Genomic DNA, 23317 nt, shown 5'->3' with positions numbered 1-23317 from the left:
TATCCATCCATGTGGTGGAATAATACGCAGGTTTTTTAAGACTCTTCAGGATGTATTATTAAATAAAAAAAGAAAAACGCATAATGGCTTCCAATTCTACATACACACACATACACATATACATATATGCCTGTGCGTGCACAAAGTAGAACTATGTTGACAAAACTGGCAACAGTAGCTACTGCTGCAGAGATGAACTGGGGCATGGGGATAAGGAATGGAGAGAAGCATTTTGATTTTTTTTAACCATGTACATTGATTACTTAAAAAAAGGTGGGGGGGGGGCGGGGGAGGAGGGAGTACAGAGAAACAATCTGCCCACAGCCCAGGTAGGCATTGCAATCCTCTTAGGTGTCAGCATCATTTGCAATGGGTACAGGAACAGATACAAACGTCAATCATTGGACGTTTTTGTTCTGAGTAGGAAAGAGGTCTCCTAGTAATTATAACAAGTTAGCAGATCTCCCAACGCCGTTTACGAGTAGCACAGAATAGGGACCAGTGACATCTTGAAAATGTCACTGGAGGAGAGGAAGAGGAGTAGCAAGTATGACAAGGGGACCTCAAAGCAGCCTTTCCGTTGGAAGCATTTTTTCTTCCTTGACTGCGTATTTATTCGGGCTCACTTTGGGAGACCCCCCCCCAAAATTATGGGAGCCTACGGGCGCCTGGGTGGCTCATTTGGTTGAGCATCTGACTCTTCATTTTGGCTCAGGTCATGATCTCGAGGTCCATGAGATCAAGCCCCACGTCAGGCTCTGTGCTGACAGAGCAGAGTCTGCTTGGGACTCACTCACACTCTCTCTCTCTCTCTCTCTCTGCTCACACTCTCTCTCTTGACACACACACACACACACACACACACACACACACACACACACACTTAAAAAAATTATGGGAGCCTAACACTTCCCCCTCTATCTTCACCTTGGCATCAACATTAATGGTGAATACGTTTTACTTGAATGTCTTTGACAAATGACCCCTGACTCAGGCCACCCGTGAATTCTTTGGACCCAACAGAGAAAGGAACTGAAGCTTTGGCTAACCGGGCCCATGAAGCAAAGTTCTACTGGGGAGGATTTCATAGTCTTTTAATAGCTGTTTAAAGCCTTTGAACACAGAGAAGGGGGCTTTAGAAGCTCCTGAAAGGGTAATGAGCTTATTAGCATTTCAACCTTTCCCCTCCTCCAAAACCTCAAATACTCAAAGGGGCATAGTGCTGAACTTACTTACAGGTAACAATAGTTACATGTGTATGTGTGTATGTATACTGTTCTCAGAATTTTAAAAAGGAAATAATGTCCAAATAGGTGACAGAGAGTATTTAAAATCCCACGTCGAGGTAAGACACAAGTGATATCCCATGTTCCTTCACTTTCATCTGAAGAGGTAGGGGTAAATATAACACAGCTTCCTGCTCCTGGGAGGGGAAGTTCATTTTGTACTTTTCCCGCGAATCCTTTGAAATCATGGCTAAAGACCTTTTCTTCCACACTGCACAAGATTCTCTTCTGTACTACTAGGCATCAGCAGCAGGGGTAACTGGCCGTTTTAAAGGCTTGACAAAGTCTGGGTGGAACGCCTGACGTTTGAGAGATCTGTCCGTTTAGATGCATTCTACTGGTTAACTCGCGTGACATCAGCATCAACATTCACGAAAAAAGAAAATGGCACAAAATGGAGTGAAGCACACTAAGTGGGCAGATGTTACTATATAGTTATAAGGTGCCCCAAACCAACGTAAACCGCAATAACAAACCACATCCTAAAGCCGAGTTTAAGCCTACTTTAAGATAGAATCTGAAGCTGAGTTTAAATTTACTTTCAGATAGAATCACATAAAGAGAATTAGCAAAATCTATAGGAAACAAACAAACAAACAAACAAAAAAACCTCTGTAATTAAAGAAGTATAAGTGGAATGTAGCCGGCAGGCATTTTCTGTTATTTACTTATTATTTTTTTTTTTTTTTCAGTTTATTCATTTTGAGAGCGAGACCGAACAAGCAAGCGCATGCACAAGCCGGGGAGGGGCAGAGAGAAGGAGAGACAGAATCCCAAGCAGGCTCTGTGCTGATGGCGCAGATATGGGGCTGAAACTCACGCACTGTGAGACAGTGACCTGAGCCAAGATCAAGAGTCGGACGCTGAGCTGACCGAGCCGCCCAGGCGCCCCAGGCATCTTCTGTTTATTAAAAACAAATGGGACTACTGTAGAAAAAGAATAAGCCCTATCTCCGAGGCAGCGTTCCAAAGTGATTATAGTAATAAATGATTTCCTAACTTTTATTTGTATTTGAACGTGAAAACAAAGGGACACATTATTTTTTTATTTTAAAAAAACGGTTTTTTTTAAATTTTTACTTATGTATTTAATTTTATTCAAATTCTCATTAGTTGACATACGCTGCAATATTGGTTTCAGGACTCGAATTCAGTGCTTCACCGCTTCCATACAACACCCAGGGCTCATCACAACGAGTGCCCTCCTTAATACCTATCACCCATTTAGCCCATCCCCCACTCACCTCCCTACGGCAACCGTCGGTTTGTTCTCTATCATTAAGAACCTCTTGTGGTTTGTTTCCCTCTTCTCTTCCCCCCTCTTCCCCTATGTTCATCTGTTTTGATCTTAAATTCCACATATGAGTAAAATCATATAGTATTTGTCTTTCTCTCATTGACTTATTTAGCTTAGCATAATACATTCTAGCTCCATCATGGAAAAGGGCAGTGGGACAAGTTATCAATCATGAAACAGTAGGATGTTACCTTGAGGCATTTGATTCCAGGTATGTAAGTTAGGTCACTCTAAATCCATAGAGTTCGCACTCTACTTAAGAAAAATGTCTTTTAATGTTCATTTATTTTTGAGGAAGAGAGACAGAGCATGAGAGGGGGAGACAGAAGCCGAAGCAGGCTCCAGGCTCTGAGCCGTCAGCACAGAGCCCGAGGCGGGGCTCAAACTCACAGACTGCGAGATCATGACCTGAGCCGAAGTCGGACACTTAAGCGACTGAGCCACCCAGGCACCCCTGCAACCTACTTTTTTAAGCCCATAGGGTTTAATGGTAATAAGGGCGGAGAATACTTGTTAAAGGTACAGCCAACAGCAACTACAGCTATGGCCTTCACACATAGACAAGGTGTAATGTATATATAAGGTTTATAGCCACATCCACATTTTTTCAGTAAGAAAACTCTTCATTGTCCATACTTCATATTTGACATAGTTAACGTGTCTTACTACTAATCATTTAATCCATAATATAACCGACTTGAGCACACATATTAAGTTATATATTTGAAAGAACGCACATGGCCATAACCGTGTATGATTTTTTAAAAATCATTAGTTTACGTACCAATCATAAGCAGTTATGTTGTTCATGAAGCAGTTATGTTGTTCTTTATACACGATTTGAGAAACCAACGTTTTTCTCCAATAGTTAACTGAACAGTACGTTATTTTATTTTTATGTATTTATTTTTTGCAGTAGGCTCCATGCCCCCCCTGGGTGGCTCAATCGGTTCGGCATCCGACTTCGGCTCAGGTCATGATGTCACCGTTTGTGAGTTCGAGCCCCGCGTCGGGCTCTGTGCTGACGGCTCAGAGCCTGGAGCCTGCTTCGGATTCTGTGTCTCCCTCTCTCTGCCCCTCTCCCGTTCACGCTCTGTCTCTCTCTCTCTCTCTCTCTCTCTCTCTCTCTCTCAAAACTAAACAAACATTAAAAAATTAAAGACAGAACAAAAAAATGTGGGGATTGAACTCAAAAGCCTGAGATCAAGAGTGGCATGGTTTACTGACTGAGCCAGCCAGGCAACCTCCTAATGAACAGTATTTTTAAAACCTAACCATACTGAGACAAATCTTACTTACAAAAGTAAGTTCGTCAATGCTCATATTACGTTCCTTACTGAAGACTCCATCTTTAATGTAATATCTTGGCAGAAATTGACTAATGCAATACTGATCATACGGACATCCTTACCTTGTGCTGGTATCTAGTGTCAAATGCATGTTTTATCAAAAGATTCTTTATGACAGAGATAGCTGTATATCTGATCTCGTAATTGTCTTGCAGAGCAATGGAGGTTTCCCTCAGAAGTAAACCGACCAAGAAGTGATGCTTGCAATATTCATCTGATAAACTGTATTCAAGATTTGAATCTGCAGTACAATGAAATTTAAAGCCCGTTTACAAAAACAGTAATTACTTTAACATTAAAATACTGCGTTTATTACTTAGCAAACACGTGGTCATGCTCGCAAGAGCTATAATTTTGCCATTAACAAACGTGAACAATTCTTTTGTCATACAGAAGGAGCATGCAAAATTTTTACAAGACAGGCGCACTCATAATTAGGGTATGTGATAGCCTTAATGATCACGTCAGTGGGTAAGAGAGTCCCTAGATTTCTTTGTCCTACATTCTGTTGAACTCTTAGGAATCTTAAGATAGAACCCGGAATGAAACAATACTATATTTGGCAATGTCTTAACACATTTCTTTCGATCTGAAGAGCTTTAGTTACAACTACAAATTGGACCGATTCCATACAACAATGCTTGAATTACTGATCTGTTTACACTTGTCAAAAGTAGGAAAAAGAAGGCAAAGACAACTGAATCGTTCTAATGGGATTAACTATCGACTATTCTAGTAGATGTTCCATCCCGGCCTGGACGCATGTCAACCCCCCTTCATCAGCAAATACAGACCTTTGATTTCATAAAATCACTTCGAACTAGGTCTTTCGCTCCCTTTTGGACCTCAGTCCATTTCAAATCCCCGCTGCCCATATCTTGGTTGGGACTTGCCTTATAACTACTCACAAGGGATCGTGATCAAGTTTAGCAATTTCTACGGTAGACTTTTACAATCTGTATTTCCTCTCCTCTACCCTACCCTTGAATTGAATGAGGCCATAAAGCTGAAGGATAGGTTTTCTTTTCTTTTTTTTTTTTTTTGGCCTCCTCTTTAGCAGTTAATATAATGCTATGTATTCAGTTAGGACATAATAAGTGGTGTGAGTAGTCAGATTCAATCCTAAATCCTGATGATCCGTCCACCCCTTCTGTTCTCGGACTTCCTCATAGCTACCGATAAATCACGGGGAAGTATTCGAGCCACACATGCTCAGAATCTAACACGGGAGTGGTTGAACGGGGATGCTTGGTTTCTTAAATATGTTGCCTTCATTTACGCTGGCTAGAATTCAATGACTGAAACCACTGCTCAGCAGCTACTCCCCTGGAGACCAAGGCAGCTGATTTTCTTCTTGCCATTGGTCACCCTCTTCTGTGAACCCCCACCACTTTCTACGCACGAGGGCCAAGAATAACTGAGCAGGTGGGGGGGGGGGCTTTATGTGGGGAGATTTTGCAACAGCAGTTAGGTTTTTCACTTCAGTGCTTTGAATAAATCCAATCAGGTAGCTTCATCCACGCCTTCAAAACTGTCGCCAAGCAGTCATTAGACAGGGTCGGAGAGGAGGGAGGGAAGCCTGGGACAGAGGGCACTGGCTCAAAGAATAGATACACCCTCCGGTCCCCTTGCTGGCTTGAGCAGGAACTTGTTTGCAAGCAATCGGTGTTCAAGCTTATTTTAAGAGGAAACAAATATACTGCCTCATACACCACCTCCTAGGTTTTCTAAGTACGTTAGCTTAAAGCCTCACTGTGTGTGGCTAGGGAGAATGTGAATAAGCAAACAAAGCCCCCCCCCGTCCATCTTAAGCCATTCATCAAATCAATGGTTTTTCAAGACAGTTAACTACTTTAGAGTGAACCGAGTTAAACCTACCTACTGAAGTCAAACGGTCCACCGCAAATGAAAAAAAATCTAATTAATATATGAAAAGAAAAGGGACAAATAAAAAACATAGTAACATAAGAATTGTGCTACACAACAAAGCATTCAATAAAACTAGCAACGGAGATAACATTTAATACATACATATTACTATTCCACTCTGCCTTTATACGTTCCTTGCAGTGGAAATGCATTCATATGGTTTTTTTTCTTAATTTAGTCTCATTTAAGAGTCCAAACACTACTACCGAAAGCAATTTGACTAGTATCTGACATCTCTGTTTAAGCAGCGATCTATGTAATACACCTGATCTCTCCACACTATGAATACTATCACTGATGCTATGAAGAAAATGCAGATACTGTTAATGAACATATCTTCACGTAGCTAACAATTCTGACGTTACCTTTAAATTCACAGGTTTACCTAGAAAACATTACCCTATGCTAGCACTAGCCAAAAAAGAAAAAAAAAAAAGAAAAAAAAAAGAAAAGAAAAGAAAAACACGTTCTCAAGTGATGGAAAATGCAAACACGTACCTTGCACTCGCTGGAGTTTCGGTTTGGCAAATGCCATTGGCAAATTCAGAGGAATGTAATGCTCGTGGTTGCAAATTGTTTGCAAAAATTCAAACTTGTATTCAGCCAGAACCTAAAGGGAAGGAAATTATACACGAACTCCTGTTTAGTCGACACGTACTATTTTAATAACGAAACACAGAGCGTTAGTTTCCAAAACGGAAGTGTTCAGTGGTTTAAGTATACCTTGAGATGTGGCCTACGTAGGAAAGAGTTAACACAGCAGGCCCAAGGCTGCTCTCCTTAAAAAAAAAAAAAAAAAAAAAAAAAATGCCTGCTTGCAAGGTTGGTTGCAGGCTGGCATTTGGGAAATTGGATTCTGAAATGCTCCCTACATGATAAGGTCGTGCCTTCTCTGCCAGCCTGCTCTATTTGTACAAACAATGTGATTTATTGCTTTCTTTTCCTTTCCCGACTCTGGAAGGTTGACCAGTCTCCAATATATGACCAGCCCCCAAGAAAAAAAACTTCAACTCCAAGTCTCAACTGGGCTTCCCTGAACAGAAATGTGGCACGCACGCGGCTGCGTTTTCAGGGCTGGAGAGACTCCGGGTGACCTTCACAGGAGGGAAGGCACTCGGGGAAGCCTGCGTGAGAATTGCCAAGGACTCCACTTGGGTTTTGATCTTACTGTTCCAGCTAAGTAGCCTTACTGCGTCACTCTAATGAATGTCAGCCGTGACTAAGACCGCCCCAAGTATATGTTCAGTCCCGTGAGTCTTTCTAGTTAACCACTGAGCGTGTGGGTGGTCTTGGGGACTCCCAAAACACCATCCGATATCCCCTGCATTGAGGTACAGATATCCGCAAAGTACAAAAACAAAGACAGCAGTTCCAAACCCTCCAGAGAACAAATGTCACTCTTGGTCTCAAGCTCTAATGTCCGACAGCTGTTATACGTCCTTATAACTTACCTTAGGATCTTTGGGGCTGAATCCAGATATATAGTCATTTATCAAATTGAAAACAAATCCTCTATCCATTAGTGTCAAACAGCGCTATAGAAACCAAGACAAAATGAACAGGGACGTAATTCTAGAAGTCTGTCATGACAAAAGGCAAGTGATTTATTGTTGGAATTGGGTCCCAACTGTACAATTTTCATATATATGTAAGCATTCCCATATATGTGTATATATGTACATATACATACATGCACAAATGCATATATCCTTATATACATATATATGCATATATACACACAAATACATATGCATATATACATACACATATATACGTAATCTATTGAGCTACAGGGACTCATTTTGGTCAATCTGAAAAGCTCTAAGTGAAGTATATGGTGGTCAGCTAGCGACAAAAAGTGGGGTTTGGCTATGTAAACATTTCAGACCCAAAGAGAAGGTTCTCTCTGTGTTCCGTGAAGTCTTGGCCTATTAAAACATCCTTCCTCTGTGGAGAAAGAGGAACCCTTTTGCCCTGCTGGTGGGAATGCAAACTGGTGCAGCCACTCTGGAAAACAGTATGGAGGGTCCTCAAAAAACTAAAAATAGAACCACCCTACGACCCAGCAATTGCACTAACTAGGTATGTATCCAAGGGATACAGGTGTGCTGTTTCGAAGGGGCACATGCACCCCCGTGTTTATAGCAGCACTATCGACAACAGCCAAAGTATGGAAAGAGCCCAAATGTCCATCGACGGGTGGATGAATGGATAAAGAAGATGTGGCATCTATATACAATGGAATATTACTCAACTATAAAAATGAATGAAATCTTGCCATTTGCAATGACGTGGGTGGAACTAGAATGTATTACGCTAAGCGGAAGAAGTCAGGCAGAGAAAGACAAATATCATATGACTTCACTCACGCGGAATTTAAGAAACAAAACAGATGAACATAGGGGAAGGGAGGGAAAAATAAGATAAAAAACAGAGAAGGAGGCAAACCTCTTACATCCAGAGAACAAACTGAGGGCTGCTGGAGGGGAGGTGGGTGGGGGGGAATGGGCTGGGTGGGTGATGGGCGCTAAGGAGGGCACCTGTTGGGATGAGCACTGGGTGTTGTCTGTAAGTGAGGAATCACGAAGTTCTACTCCTGAAACCATTATTACACTATATGTTACCTAACTTGGGTTTACGAACAACATCCTTCCTCCGCGACAGGCCTAATAGCTGTTCACACTTGCCTGCGGGTCATTCTCCTCCTCATCATGCCAGGCCTGGCTAGTACCTCCAGCACTCTTCTGCCGCATCCTACCCATTCCTCAATGTCCCGGGGAAATCCCATCCTCCTTAGCCACCCCGGCCCACAAGCCCCTTGAAGCATTTATATTCTACGCTAGCTTGTTTTGTACTTATTATTTCCCTATGATTTTACCTACATAGGACAACAGGAAGACTCTCTTTCTCTTTATGTTCTCCCTAGTGCCTAGCCTATTCCTGTGAAACAGAAGGAACCCACTATGCTTGCACCTCATTTCTCACTGTGCTTGCGACAGCGTTCTAGAGAAATACGAACACGAATATGACATGGTCTTCACCCCCGTCCAGGGGTAAAGACAGACAAGGTAAACAAATAATTAAAATACAGCACAGTAAGAAGTAGCACAGGGGCATGGAAAGGACGGGTGAACAACAAAAAATCTTTGGTCTTGCTCCATTCATACAGATCAAAACCAAAACTCCTTAGCCAGACATTCAACGCCTTCCATCCTAAACTCTCTGCCGCACAAGGCTTGCTCATCCCTAAACAATTCTGGAACACGCGTATCTCTCCGTCTTTGCTCGTGGACCCTCCTCTACATGCAACAGCTTCAACTCTTCTAGAAGAACTTTTCTTCTCGGCCCTGGTCATAGTTCCTGGTCATAAACCCTCCTGTTCTGGTCTTGCTACTGTAGTTTGTTTCTATTTTCCAAGTAACAGTCATCACACTTTACCCTGAATACGTATTAGAAATGTGATTTCAGGGGCGCCTGGGTGGCTCAGTCGGTTGAGCGTCCGACTTGGGCTCAGGTCATGGTCTCACAGTTCATGAGTTCAAGCCCCGTGTCAGGCTCTGAGCTGTCAGCTCAGGAGCCTGCTTCGGATTCTGTGTCTCCCTCTCTCTGCCTCTCTCTCTCTCTCTCTCTCTCTGTCTCTCAAAAATAAACATTAAAAGAAAAGATTCTGTCTCTCTTTCTCTCTCTCTCCCTCTGCCACTCTCTCTCTCTAAAATAAAAAAGTAAATAAAAAATAATAAAATAAAATAAAATAAAATAAAAAGAAATGTGACTTCTGAGACAGCCTCTTGTCTCTGAATCTTCACAGAAAAGACAGGCAAATGGTGACTCAAATGAAGTAAATACAGCTATGACATCAAGTGTGTTCTATTTATTCCCTTTACATAGTAGCTTTCAAGTTTAAACCCCATGGGAGAAACTGAGAGTTTACATTTCAAATAGCATCCTCCTTAATTTACTTTAAAATGATAGGTGGGGACGCCTGGGTGGCTCAGTCGGTCAAGCGTCCGACTCTTGATTTCGGCTCAGGTCATGATCTCAAGGTTCGTGACACTGAGCCCCGTGTTGGGCTCTGCACAGACAGTGCAAAGCCTGCTGGGGATTCTCTCTTTATCTCTCTCTCTCTGCCCCTTCCCTGACTCGTGCTGTCTTTCTCTCTCTCTCTCAAAATAAGTAAACATTTTTAAAAAAATGGAAAACAAGGGTATGTCAGACACGAAAACTGCTTGGATGGAGTCTCGACCGTGAGGTTCTTTACGTGAGGCTGAGATATGAGGAAGGGCTGGGAGAAGAGGGGTAGTAGAAAGGAGCAAGCAAACAGTAAGCACATTTACAAACCCGTGCCCCTTCTCTGCAACAACTCAAATATGGTCACCCACTTTATAGAACAATTACATTCTAGCACTGCCCTTTACGTACCAAAAAACTAGAACTACGATAAACCAGAACAGTGATAAATGCGTGGTTCTTCATCCATATAGGAGTTTCTGGTATCTCTCAAACAGAATCATCTCGCTGACCAAAATGAACAATCTTCCCTCACGTGGATTAATAACATGTAGATTGCGGTTACATCAGCAAACAGGTTGCTTTCGTTCCAGAGTTGCAAACTCAAAGGCCGACAGGGGTCAGAGAAGTGATTTAAATGCATAAAGAGTCAAGGGTATACTAAGGAGTGGTGGGGCCTGTGGCAACCTAGAAAGTACATGCCTCGTCTAAAGGCACCTAAATTAATATATTTGAAAAAACATCCCATGAAACAAGCAAAACATGCCTTCTGGCTAAGCCACCCCTGTATGGGACCTCTGATTTAATTAATTAGGCATTTCAGTGTGGGGGGCGGGGAGGGATCAAACCTGGCTGTTTTACTAAACTGATGGATGAATTCAGTCAAAAGTTTCTCCCGCATTTTACAAAGACCTAGCTGAGTCTCTAGAAAGTGGGTAGTTTTTTTCTTTGGCTTTAAAAGACGACATTGGTGAAGAGTATCTCCTCACCATGTTCTGGCTGCCTTTAACTCACCTTCAGGAAGCTAGCCAAACTATAATTGACATTTCTGGACTCATCGGGAATCTCGGCATAGCGAATAGTCACATGGGGAATTATCGCAAGAAGCAATGAATGTAAGACATGATGATATGCCTCTGGAAATCTCTGGCCTCTGGGAAGCTTAAATCAAACAGACATAGCAAAGAGTCAGAGCTGCAAAAGGTTTAAATCAATTGCTATTTTTATTTTCAAACACATGCTAGATATAAATGTGGCTTTTCTTAACTGGAGTATAACTTTTCTCCCAACTTAAAGATGACATCACTAGTTCAACATACACTTCAGATCCTTAGAGGAACTATAATGAACTGACTGAAATCATCAACAAACCAACTTTGGGGGCGCCCGGGCGGCTCAGTCGGTTGGGCGTCTGACTTCAGCTCAGGCCATGATCTCACGATCCGTGAGTTCGAGTCCCGCATCAGGCTCTGTGCTGACGGCTCAGAGCCTGGAGCCTGCTTTGGATTCTGCATCTCCCTCTCTCTTTCTCTCTCTCTCTCTCTGCTCCTCCCCCACTCATGCTCTGTCCCTCTTACTCTCAAAAATGAGGAAACGTTAAAAAAATTTTTTTTTCAGAATAAAAAAAAACAACTTTGGAATTATGTTCCTGAGATCTACCCACATCCCAGATTTTCATTCCAGTTTTTTTTCCTGACACACAATTTCAGCAAACCCATTCTGTGAAAAGCCTGACGAAAACGGTAAATAGGTGAATATTTACATTTCACAAATCTCGACTCTGTAATTGCCAGAACTAAGAAAATTTCTTTGTACTTTTATGAGAATCTAAAAATACAACTCAATGTATATGCCACATTCCAGAAACACATCTATTACAGAAGGTGTTTTGAACGTCATACATGCGTCAGACCTTTCTAAGAGGTGATTTCTGATCTAGTACTTGGTCTCCAAATGAATGTTTCAACATAGACATTTCTAAGCTACAAGATAAAAGGCAAGCTTCAAAGAAAATGTATTTTACATGGCAAATAACAAAAAGGAAAGAATGCATGTGAACAAGCCTCTGAGGACTTTGAAAATGTATGAACTGTCAGACCTCAGATTCATGCAATACATCCATTGGTGTTTGGTTTTGGTTTGTTTTCTTAGGCAAAATTGACAAAGTCAAGGGCTAAGAGCCCTTCGGTATAAGAGGATCTGTGCATCATTGCTACCTGTGAACGGGATTAGCCTTCTTTGCCTATGCTAAATATTATCCTTGGGGCACCTGGATGGCTACGTCTGTTACATGTCTGACTCTTGGTTTCGGCTCAGGTCATGATCTTATGGTTCATGGGATCAAACCCCACATCAGGCCCTGCGCTGACTCTCTCTCTCTCTCTCTCCCTCTCTCTCTACCCCTGCCTTGCTCGTGCACTCTCTCTGTCAAAATAAATAAATATTTTCAAACATAGATTATTCTTAGCCTACTTACCTTAATTTTATTCTCTTCCAACAAGTATGTGGCCATAGACTTTGCAATAATTTCAAAAAAAAACCACGAGTACTAAAATAAACCAACAAATACATAAAATCAATTTTTAATAGTTACCCAAATCCTGAAGCTCAGCAAAGTTCGACAAATCAGTATGGACCTTATCTCTGAACTTTAACATTTTAAAGTGATCGCAATTCACCATCGAAGTTGCACAAGGTAATATTGTACCACCTCAGCGCCAGCCGGTGAGGTGCAAAGGGCATGTGGTGGGAATGTTTGCCGTGTGGGGAGGGGCATCTTATCACAGACCTTATTTGGATTTGCTTACACATGGTGCTGAGAGGAAACCAACTTTTAGTCTGTCTTAGGATTGCTCTTAAATTCTCTACAGATGGGGCACCTGGGTGGCTCGGTTGAGCGTCCAACTTTGGCTCAGATCAGGATCTCGGGGTTCATGAGTTCGACCCCACATCGGACTCTGTGCTGATAGCGTGGAGCCTGCTTGGGATTCTCTCTGTCACCCTCTCTGTCTGCCCCTCCCCTGCTCTCTCTCTCAAAAATAAACAAACACTAAAAAAACAGAGGGGGGGGGAAGGTCACATGAGCAAATGACGAAAAGACTAGAACCGAAATGGTTCCTTGTGTCCTGGTTCCTTACCTTTAGCAGTTTGTTTATCGATAAAAAGTCAGCAGACTGTTTCAACACTGCGATCATCGTAGTGGCCAGAGTTTCATGTATCAGCTGGGCCTGAGGCGCGTTCGGTTTTTCGGGTCGGAAGCTATACTACAAATGCAGGAAAATGCAGCCCTAAGTCAGAATCCTCACATAAAATACACTGCTCACAGAGAAAGCTTATTCCACAAACCTTGATGAAGGATCTTAAATAATTATCCAAGCCTTCTTCATGGCACTTTGAAACGATATGTAAGAGAACCCTGCAAACACATTCACAGAAATCAGCATGTGAGTTACCACAGTTGGGAGTATCTAACCCCCCAAATACCCCCACACTGCCTGAAGAATTCAAAGTCAGAGGATTGCATAGGATGTCCTAAGATGGTCCGACCAAGATTTCGGCATCGAACTTGCTCGGGGCCTTGCACATTTCCTGGGTCAAAACAAGGGCATTGTAGTTGGGCAACCCAGATGCCTCGCTTCTGTTCTGCACGCGTTTCAAGCATGGTCATAGCTTCTATACAGTACAAGACCTCGGGTGCCGTACATATTGAAGTCCCCTCCAGGGAGTAAAAGGAAAGGAAGAGAAAGATGGAAAGCACGGCAACAGATGGGGGGAAGGGAAGAGAGAGACCAGACAGGTGTAATGACAGGATCTGGGATGAGAAGTAAATATAAAATTCATATACGAGACTAGCAGTGGTTCTCAAACTTTATCGTGCATCAGAATCACCTAGAGGGCACATTGCTCAGCCCCTCTTGCAGAGTTTCTGACTTTGTAGCTCTGGGGCGAAGTTCAACGATGAGCGGTATTTTTTGTTTGTTTGTTTGTTTTTTGTTTTCCCCTAAGCTCCCAGGTGATACTGATGGTGCTGGTGCGGGAGCCATATTGGACAACCACTGGACTAAAAAATAATGCTTCTTAAGTTTTCAAGCAAACTAGCCCCAACAGCAGAGCAAAGCAAACGGTGTGCAGGGCCGTAGCTTAAGACCCGCTGGGACAGGTCGTGGCAACGGCAGAAGCAGCAAAGCCAGAAACATCCAGCACTGAGCTCTCAATTCTATGGGGTATCCTATTTTCGTTTCAAAATTCAGTGCATTTTCCATTCAACTCTACCATAGATCCTTGTTTGTTTCTATAAAAAAATAATAATCCTTTATCCTTTTCAGTAAAAATTCATGGTTCAGGGCGACTCTGTCCAACATGAGAGCCACTAGCCACTTGTGGCTATTTAATTAAAATGAACTACAGTTACAAATTCAGTTCCTCAAACAGATGAACATAGGGGAAGGGGCGAGGGAAGAGGAGAGAGGGAAATAAACTATAAGAGACTCTTAAATATAGAGAACAAACTGAGGGTTGACGGAGGGAGGTGGGTGGGCGACGGGCTAGATGGGTGACGGGCATTAAGGAGGACACTTGTTGGAATGAGCACTGGGTATTGGATGTAAGTGATGAATCACTGAATTGTACACCTGAGACCAATGTTATACTGCATGTTAACTAAATGTAAATTACAGAAAACTCAGTTCCTCAGTTACGCTAGCCACATTTCAAGTGCTCAGTAGCTAAATGGCTAATGGCTACCATATTGGACAGCACACGTGTAGAACAACTCCATGACTGGAGAAAGTTCTATCGGACAACGCTGGTCTAGGGCAATGGTTCTCAAACTCTGTTGCATTATGGAATCACCTAGAAAACTTTAAAAAAAAAAATTGCTGACGCTGAGTTCCATCCCTAGATATTCTGGTTTCACTGGTACGAATGTGGTCTCGGCACACACATCTTTAAAAGCTTCCTGGGTGATTCTGACATGCGGTAAAGTTTGAGAACCCCTGGTCGAGGAAAACACATTCAGTTTGTCCTTTGATTTCTGGTACCATCTATCCCTGGGGATACAAGGTCCCCCAGTCTGAGAAGCATGAAACAAGAGAGAACAGACATTAGATTTCTGACTTTTGCGTTCTCGTTTGGAAGATCAATTTGTATTTGAAATGCAGAAACACAAAAAGGGACAAGAGTTGCTTCTCCGTATTATAGGGTCGAAACTCACATGGTACAGTTGACAGGAACGTCATCCTCGTGGGTCATGTTTGTGAGAACTCGGAAGAGTTGCATAAGAATTACAGGCAGAAACTGTATCATCACTTGGATCTCCATGGCATGCAAACACTAAAATAAGCCATTGTTAGTTACGAAAACAAACAGAAATAGGACGTAACTTGTCAATGTGAAACAACAAAGAATCAAGTCATGAGAGGTGTACTCGCTAGAAGAGAAGCTCACGTAAACGTGAGCTTTGTAAGACAGGGCGCTTCGGTTAGCTCCTTTAGCCACGTCTCTATTTGGGCACGCAGATTTTCTTAGTTTATTTCGCATCAGATACTTTGTTTACTGAAGATAAAAAAGTATGACTGGGATAAACGGGTTTTGGAACAAAGACCGCCGGAGTCTCGGGAAACCGACACGTCCCAGCAGGCAGTGTCTTTGACAGAATGGGGACCACCGGTCAATCTGCTGAGAAGGGAGATTCAATCAAGTGCACTTCTCTACATAATCGGCTTTCCACTGGCCCCACCCACGAAGCTGAGGCCGCACGACATTGAGACATCCTCCTAGTACATTTCTTCCAAGTTGTAACACCCTGTCTCTGGCGGTAGGTGCGTTAACGGCAAAAAGAAGCCGTGTGCCCACATATACGCAGAAACGACGCAAGCGGCGGAATCTGTAACATTTCTTTCTTCTTCCTTCCCTTCTCTCTGCGTTCCTTCATTCACTCAGGCATTCACTCAATCATTTAACCAACCAGCCAACCAGAAGGCGAAAACAAGTCTCACTGTTTCGACCTCCCTTCAAGGTTTCGTGCTGTGGGAAATACAGAGATGGAGGGGACAAGTCTCTGTACCTAAGGAACTCACTCTTTCTCTTTCCCAGGCCCCCGTACATAGCCTAGCCTTCCAGGTTTTCCTTCCTTTTGCCCCCTCTCTTCCAGCCTTACTTGCCATCACCCCCTCTGAACCTATAATCAAAATAGTCTAATCGTTTCCTAGGAGGCCTCTACAGGTTCTCTTTACTCCCCACACCCCCACCTCTCATTTCCAAATTCATCTCCCTCCGACTGGGTTACAGCAGATCACCTCCTGTCTGCGATGCCTCCCCATGACCTAGGGCAGTGCTTGGCAGCCAGGGGCCACTCTGCCCCCCAACGGGACGTCCCGCCGTGTCTGGAGACATTTGGGGTTGTCACAACTGGGGGCTGCTGACACCTAGCAGGCACGGGTCACCGATGCCGCTAAACATCCGACAGTGTACCGGACAGCCACGTACGACAATGAACCTGTCCAAAGTGTCAATATTGCCAAGGTTGAGAAACCCTGGCCTGGGGTTCAAGATCACTTGAGACCTAACCTGTGTTTTTAGCCTTAACACTTTCCACATTCTTCACGAGGCCAAACTGGTACCTTGGTTGCTCTGTGAGTAGATCATATGCATTCCTGCCTTGGTGCCTCTGTTCAGTGTGTGGCCACATCCCAGCCACTTTTCCAAGTCAAGTTCAAACCCCTACTTCCGTGAAGCCGCTCATCCCACTCATTCAACAAAGGCATTGTGAATGACCTTCCAAATGCCAAGCACACCGAAAAAAGCCCTGGTTCCCACCATCAAGCAGTTCACGGTCTATGGGGAGGGGGGGCCGGATGGGGGGTAAAGACCTGGGACTAAATCTGCAATACGAATGGCAACGTGTACAAATAGTGGTCTATACAAAACGCACAAAGGAAGAAACAACGCAGTCTTCAATAAGGCTTCAGCGAGGAGGAGAGTTAAAGGGCAAGTGGGATCACATCAGGTAGAAAAGAGAGATGGGCAGTCAATGCAAAACTAATCCGGTATCGCTCCTCGGTCATTTATTCTCGATGCAACAGCGCTAGAGTGCTCTTTTCCCCCCTTGTTACAAACAGAACAACCACGAACAAAAGGCTGTCAAGGGCCCCCCATTCCTAGATGTACCCCGACAAGCTCCTCTCATGCCACCTGCCCCCTCCAGCTGCTCCCTGCGTTCCAGCTACACCGTCTTTTCTTTCCTTCTGTCTTTCAAACATGCCATCGCGAGATGTTTACACCTGCTGCAATACTCTGCTCTCCTTTGCCATGGCTTTATCACCTATGCTTGTCTTCCTCTCATCTATTTCTTTTCAGCTTGAGGCATCAGCTCCTGAGACAGCCCTCCATGACAACTCCGTCTAGAACGCGCTCCTGTCACGTCGGACCCCGTTAACCTGTTCTCTTTGCTTCACAGCATTTATCTTGATCTAAAATTACTCATTTATACTCTCTGTACCCCAACTAGAGCAGGTATGTAGTCTGAACAGTTCCCCATTATATTCCTAGTGCCCTCATCAATATCTGGCCCATACGAAGTGCTCAGTAAGGATTTGGTGAATGACGAGATCAATGAATAAAATAAGGAACCAACAGGGGCGCCTGGGTGGCTCAGTCGGTTAAGTGTCCAACTTCGGCTCAGGTCATGACCTTGCAGTTAGTGAGTTCGAGCCCCATGTCGGGCTCTGTGCTGACAGCTCGGAGCCTGGAACCTGGAGAGGGAGTCTGTGTCTCCCTCTCTCTCTGCCCCTCCCCTGTTCGCACTGTCTCTCTCTCTCTCTCAAAAAAAGATTAAAAAAAATTTTTAAATAAGATAAGGAACCAATTAAGATGGGAGGCCTGTAGTCTCAGTGGTTCCTAAGTTCCCTGAGCCCTCAGCACACCAGCCTGTACCATGCACTTGATATCTATCATATCTTGCTTTCGACTCTCATTTGTACTGATGACTTATATTGTCATTTCATTTATGTATGTCCTTTCTCTCCAAATGGTCTTAAGATGGGCGATGACCCTCAGTTATTCTTCTCTGCAAGCCTCGCAGCATCGGGGGAAATATTCCATACATAAGTAGACGTTAAGTGACTTGGTAAAACAAGGCGATTTACAGGGGCAACAGACAGCAAGGCTTGATGGAAAGAACACGAGACCAGGAGTTAAGACCCACGTGTCACAGGCTGAGCTCAGCTCTGCTACTGACTAGCTGAGTGACCACAGGCAAATCCCCTCTACTTGGGCTTCAGTTTCCTCATCAAAAAAATCTCAAGACTCCCTTTCAGTGCAAACGGTCCATACAGGCGTTCCGCTCTTTCTGCAATCGTGTGGCATTTCACTCACTGCCACTAGAGGGCGCGCAAAGGTCACATAAATATCAGAAATTCCACACCCTTAAAAACACAAATAGGAGTGCGTTTCTTTTACTCCATTTTAAGAATACCAGTATATGAAAATGATGCTCTGCTCCATTCCACTCTGCTAAAACTTTTATGGAGCTTCCCCCCTGGAAGAAAAGCCAAAGATCTTAACAGACTAAGCATTCGTACACAGAGCTGGCTTTCTAGACGTTACCCGAGGAAAGGATTTGAAAGCTGGATGACAGTTACACTGCTTATGATAATTAAGAATAATAGCCACCACAGGGGCACCTGCGTGGCTCAGTCGGTTGAGCGTCCGACTGTCGATTTTTGGCCCGGTCCTGGGATCAAGCCCCATGCTGGGCTCTGTCGTGAGGTCTCCCTCTGCCTCTCTCCCCCGTTCAGGCACTCTCACTCTCTCTCTGTCTCTAAAATTAAAAAAAAACATTTTTTTTAAAGAATAACAGCCACCGTTTATCAACCATCTCCCTGCTTCTACCCTTCCAACAGTATCTTCCCAATATGGTAGGCAGAATGATACTTCAAAACCCCAAATCACAGGAGCACCTGGCTGGCTCAGTTAAGCCTCCGACTTTGGCTCAGATCGTGATCTCGCGGTCTGTGCGTTCGAGCCCCGCGTCGGGTTCTGTGCTGACAGCTCAGAGCCTGGAGCCTGCTTCCCATTCTGTGTCTCCGTCTCTCTCTGCCCCTCCCTACTCGCACTCTCTCTCTCCCTCAAAAATACACATTAAAAAACAAACAAACAGGGGCGCCTGGATGGCGCAGTCGGTTGAGCGTCCGACTTCAGCCAGGTCACGATCTCGCGGTCCGTGAGTTCGAGCCCCGCGTCAGGCTCTGGGCTGATGGCTCAGGGCCTGGAGCCTGTTTCCGATTCTGTGTCTCCCTCTCTCTCTGCCCCTCCCCCCTTCATGCTCTGTCTCTCTCTGTCCCAAAAATAAATAAAAAACGTTGAAAAAAAATTAAAAAAAAAAAAAAAAAAAAAAAAAAAAAAACAAACAAACCCAAATCATGCCATGTCACTCCTCTGTTCAAAGCCCTGCAACGCTCTGGAAGTCCCGCTGGACACACCAAGCAAGCTGCTCATATTTATACATATTTAGATTTATGTACATATATATAACACACTCATTTACTTGTTTATTTTCCATCTGCCTCCACAAGAAAGTAAGCTCTTGGCAACAGGGATTATTGTTTGCTTTCTTTCCTTATATTCCAAACACTCAGAATGATGTCTCTGACCCATAGAAGGCACTCAAGAAATAAGTGTACCCCGAGTGATTACGATATGGTGGATGTCCTATCTCACTTAAGCCCCACAACCACCCTACGAGTTGGCATCACAGGTTATCCCTGTGTGACAGATGAAGAAACCAAGGCTTGGAGTAGTTCAGTAACTTGGCCAAGGTCAATCACAGAGCTAATAGGGGACAGATCTGGGACACAAGCTCGGTGAAACGATTCCAGAACCCATACCTGTGGTCTCATGTCATACTACCTCTCTGAAATGAAACAAACGTTTTTGGGGGCGCCCGAGTGGCTCAGTCACTTAAGCGTCTGACTTCGGCTCAGGTTGTGATGCCACAGTTTGTGGAGTTCGAGCCCCGCATCAGACACTGTGCTGACAGCTCAGAGCCTGGAGCCTGCTTTGGATTCTGTGTCCCCCTCTCTCTCTGTCCTTCCCCTGCTCACGCTGTCTCTCTCTCTCTCAAATAAATAAACATTAAAAAATTTTTTAAAAAAAGAGACAAATGTTTTGGTCTCCTGAGAACATCATTAAGTAATAACATACATCCAAAGGGAAATCCTGTAGAGATTTCCTTTAAAATAAAAATTCCTGGGGCGCCTGGGTGGCTCAGTCGGTTAAGCGGCCGACTTCGGCTCAGGTCACGATCTCGCGGTCCATGAGTTCGAGCCCCGCGTCGGGCTCTGTGCTGACAGCTCAGAGCCTGGAGCCCGCTTCAGATTCTGTGTCTCCCTCTCTCTCTGCCCCTCCCCTGTTCATGCTCTGTCTCTCTCTGTCTCAAAAATAAATAAACGTTAAAAAAAAAAAATTTAAATAAAAATTCCTGGGGTGCCAGGGTGAGTCAGTCGGTTGAGTGTCCGACTTCATTTTGGCTCAGGTCATGATCTCCCGGTTCGTGGGTTTGAGCCACGCATCGGGCTCTGTGCTGACGGTGCGGAGCCTGCTTGGGATTCTGTCTCCTTCTCTCTCTGTCCCTTCGCCTGCTCGCTCGCGCGCTCTCTCTCCCCAAATAAATACATAAAAATCTAAGAAATTAAAAACAAATCAATAAAATAAAAATGCCCCAGACTTTCCATGGCTGACCTACGAAAGGAGTAACCAGAAACAGTCGCCGCCAGCTAGGTCCCACGATGTGCAGTTCAGTCCCACCGTGTTAGGGAATAAACAGAGCCTTGGGTTCTCAAGACATTTAAATAAAATATGGTGTTTCTTAAGACTCTCTCCCACGCGACATGCGGAAACTGGGCTTTTCGGTCTTCAGTGGACCCTGCTGATATCATCTTTCACCCACAGACACAGGAATCGTCCATTTTACTCCCAGCAAAAGGGACACGCTCCCATCTGTCCTGACCCTTTTCCCCACGGCAGGAGCCACCTTCACCGGGCAGTCAGCAGGACGAGAAAAGAGCCAAGAAAACCGATTTATGGAACTGAAGTAAACATTTTCATGAGATTTTCAAAAAATATGTCGACAGAGTCTGGCTGTAACAGTTTCTTCCTAATGTAGCAACTCTGCTGTCTGCTCCTAAATAGGCAACTGATAGAAAAGCACATTACAGAAAGTATTCCCTTGAGGATACACAGCCCCAACTATTTTAAGGTGTTCGTTTCATTTCCCTCCCCCACCTCCCCCATCAAAACGTGGCAACGAGAAAGATACGAGAAACAAACCTTCCGCCGAAAGCTGCTGTTCATTTACCTTTAAATATTTAATGAGCTCCCCCGGAACTTCTGTGGAGCCCGACTGAATCAGCTGGCAATGATGGAAGAATTTGTGGACATGTAGATCCTGCAAAACAGATGGACACGGCCATAGAAATCTGATTCATCACCCTCAAACACAGGCGCTCTAACGCTCCGTCCCCCCGGCATCCGCGTCTCACAAGATGATCGATCTGGGTCTTCTGACGCCCAGATTCGGCAGCTGCAGTCACCGACACGTGTGCCCGTGTCCCGTGGTCCCCTCGGCCATCACAAAAAGCAGCAAAACCGGGCGGAGTGAGCGTGTACCCACGCATACCGGGCAGGTCACAATCTTTGCGCAGCTAGCCAAATGTTCATTTAATTCCTTTTTTGACGGGTGTGGTCTGTCGGGTTGGGCAGCCTCTACCTCTTAAGCAGGCTTCATGCCCAGTGTGGAGCCCTATGCGGAGCTTGAGCTCACGACCCTGAGATCAAGAGTCGGATCCTTGACTGACTGAGCCAGCCAGGTGCCCCGGGCTGCTTCTAGATTTTAATGAAACGAGTAGGAACAGAGGTCTGGACTGATAGGTGAAGAAAAGGTATCAGCAGGGAGTTACCAGATAATAATAGTCTCAGGCATTCAATGCCCAAGCGATCGTGGCAATTTGGTCGGCAAGTATCCAGCCGTCCTATGTGGAATCTAGATATTGTATACCGAGAAGGACCTTATAGGCCACGCCAAGGAACGTGGACTTCATCTTCCCCATCGGTGAATTTCCAAACTGTGCTTGAGAACCTCCAACAGATATTTGATTGTAATTTCATGGATGCCAAGGACAAGGGTAAACCACTAGTCATCCATGATCCACTGACTTCAAATTGCTATGTTCAAGTCCGGTCTATCTATGAGAAAAACATCCAACAAATTCCAACAGAGGGGTATCCTACAAAACTTCACTACTCATGAAAACTGACAAGGCCATCATAAACAATGAGTGTCTGAGAACTTGTCCCAGCCAAGAGAAGCCTAAGATGACATGACAACGAAATGGAATATGTTACGCTGGATAGAATCCATAGGTAAAAAAGAAGGAAATCTGAATAAATACAAACTTTAGTCAATGGTTATGGATCACGACTGGTTCATTAATTAGAACATACGTGCCATACTAATTGTTTTTAAATATTTATTTATTTTGGGGAGAGCACAGCAAGGGAGGGCGAGGGAGAGGAGGACAGAGGACCCAAAGCAAGCTCTTTAAAGAGCTGACAGGCCGACAGCAGCAAGCCTGATGTGGGGCTCGAACTCCTGAACCAGGAGATCGTGATCTGAGCCAAAGTCGGACGCTCAACCCACTGAGCCACCCTAGTGCCCTTGTGCCATACTAATTAATGTAAGAGGTTAGTAACAGGGGAAACTCGGCACAGGGTATATGGAAATTGTATGTACGACCCTATTTTTCTGCAAATCCCAAACTGTTCCCAAAACTTAAATTTATTTTTTAAAAAAGGTGATGATAGCCTCCAACCTTCCTTTCAGAGTTTTGTAAGGCATGAATCCATTAATGGGAATAAACGGATTTGGGGATTTGACAGGGATTATACAACTTGAGCTATTACAATTAAGAATGATGTTATTGCTAATGAGAAAGTCTTTGAGGCCACAACTTCTCTGAGGCTGCAGGAATCGAACATAGTCTATTTTAAACAAGAAATGGATTCAGGAGCCCCTGGTTGGCTCAGTCAGAAGAACATGTGACTCTTGACTTTGGGGTCCTGAGTTCAAGCCCCACACTGGGTGTAGAGATTACTAGGGAAAAAAACAACAACAACAACCGAACAAAGAACTTTAAAAAAATATTCAAATAGCAAAATTGACGAAATTCACATGATGCAACTTACTTGAGTATAAATGGTAGACTCTAAGTGGCTTTTAATCTTCAACAAAGGCTTAGCGCCATCTACCCACTTAATATCCACATTCGATTGCTGTGAACAGAAACAAATGTGTTAGTTTCACACATAGGGAATTCCTGGAGAAAACAGTCTGCCTTTAGAGTAAATGGATCCTAAACCATTTTGAATTTCCAATCTTTGGCAGGCTGACACTT

At 44.0% G+C, this 23317-nt stretch overlaps 1 protein-coding gene across 6 annotated transcripts in view; it reads right to left on the bottom strand.

The window, feature by feature from the left end:
- The window catches only part of DOCK11 (dedicator of cytokinesis 11), a 197858-nt gene that overhangs the window by 73391 nt on the left and 101150 nt on the right, over nt 1-23317 (bottom strand). For 4 of the 6 annotated variants that reach the window (XM_042973749.1, XM_042973744.1, XM_042973746.1 and 1 more), the window contains exons 22-32: nt 23109-23195; nt 21223-21312; nt 15082-15200; nt 13215-13284; nt 13007-13132; nt 12346-12417; nt 10884-11030; nt 7313-7396; nt 6360-6471; nt 5811-5849; nt 3995-4173 (exon numbers count right to left, since the gene is read on the bottom strand). In XM_042973749.1, the coding sequence (XP_042829683.1) occupies nt 3995-4173; nt 5811-5849; nt 6360-6471; nt 7313-7396; nt 10884-11030; nt 12346-12417; nt 13007-13132; nt 13215-13284; nt 15082-15200; nt 21223-21312; nt 23109-23195 (1125 nt within the window). The remainder of the gene's footprint in view (nt 1-3994; nt 4174-5810; nt 5850-6359; nt 6472-7312; nt 7397-10883; nt 11031-12345; nt 12418-13006; nt 13133-13214; nt 13285-15081; nt 15201-21222; nt 21313-23108; nt 23196-23317) is intronic. The other 2 variants (XM_042973745.1, XM_042973747.1) reach the window with 2 other exon arrangements.

Source organism: Panthera tigris, chromosome X, assembly GCF_018350195.1.
Source record: "Panthera tigris isolate Pti1 chromosome X, P.tigris_Pti1_mat1.1, whole genome shotgun sequence".
Classification (NCBI taxonomy): domain Eukaryota; kingdom Metazoa; phylum Chordata; class Mammalia; order Carnivora; family Felidae; genus Panthera; species Panthera tigris.
Note: the sequence above shows the minus strand (reverse complement) of the source record. Positions and strands in the feature narration are given on the sequence as shown.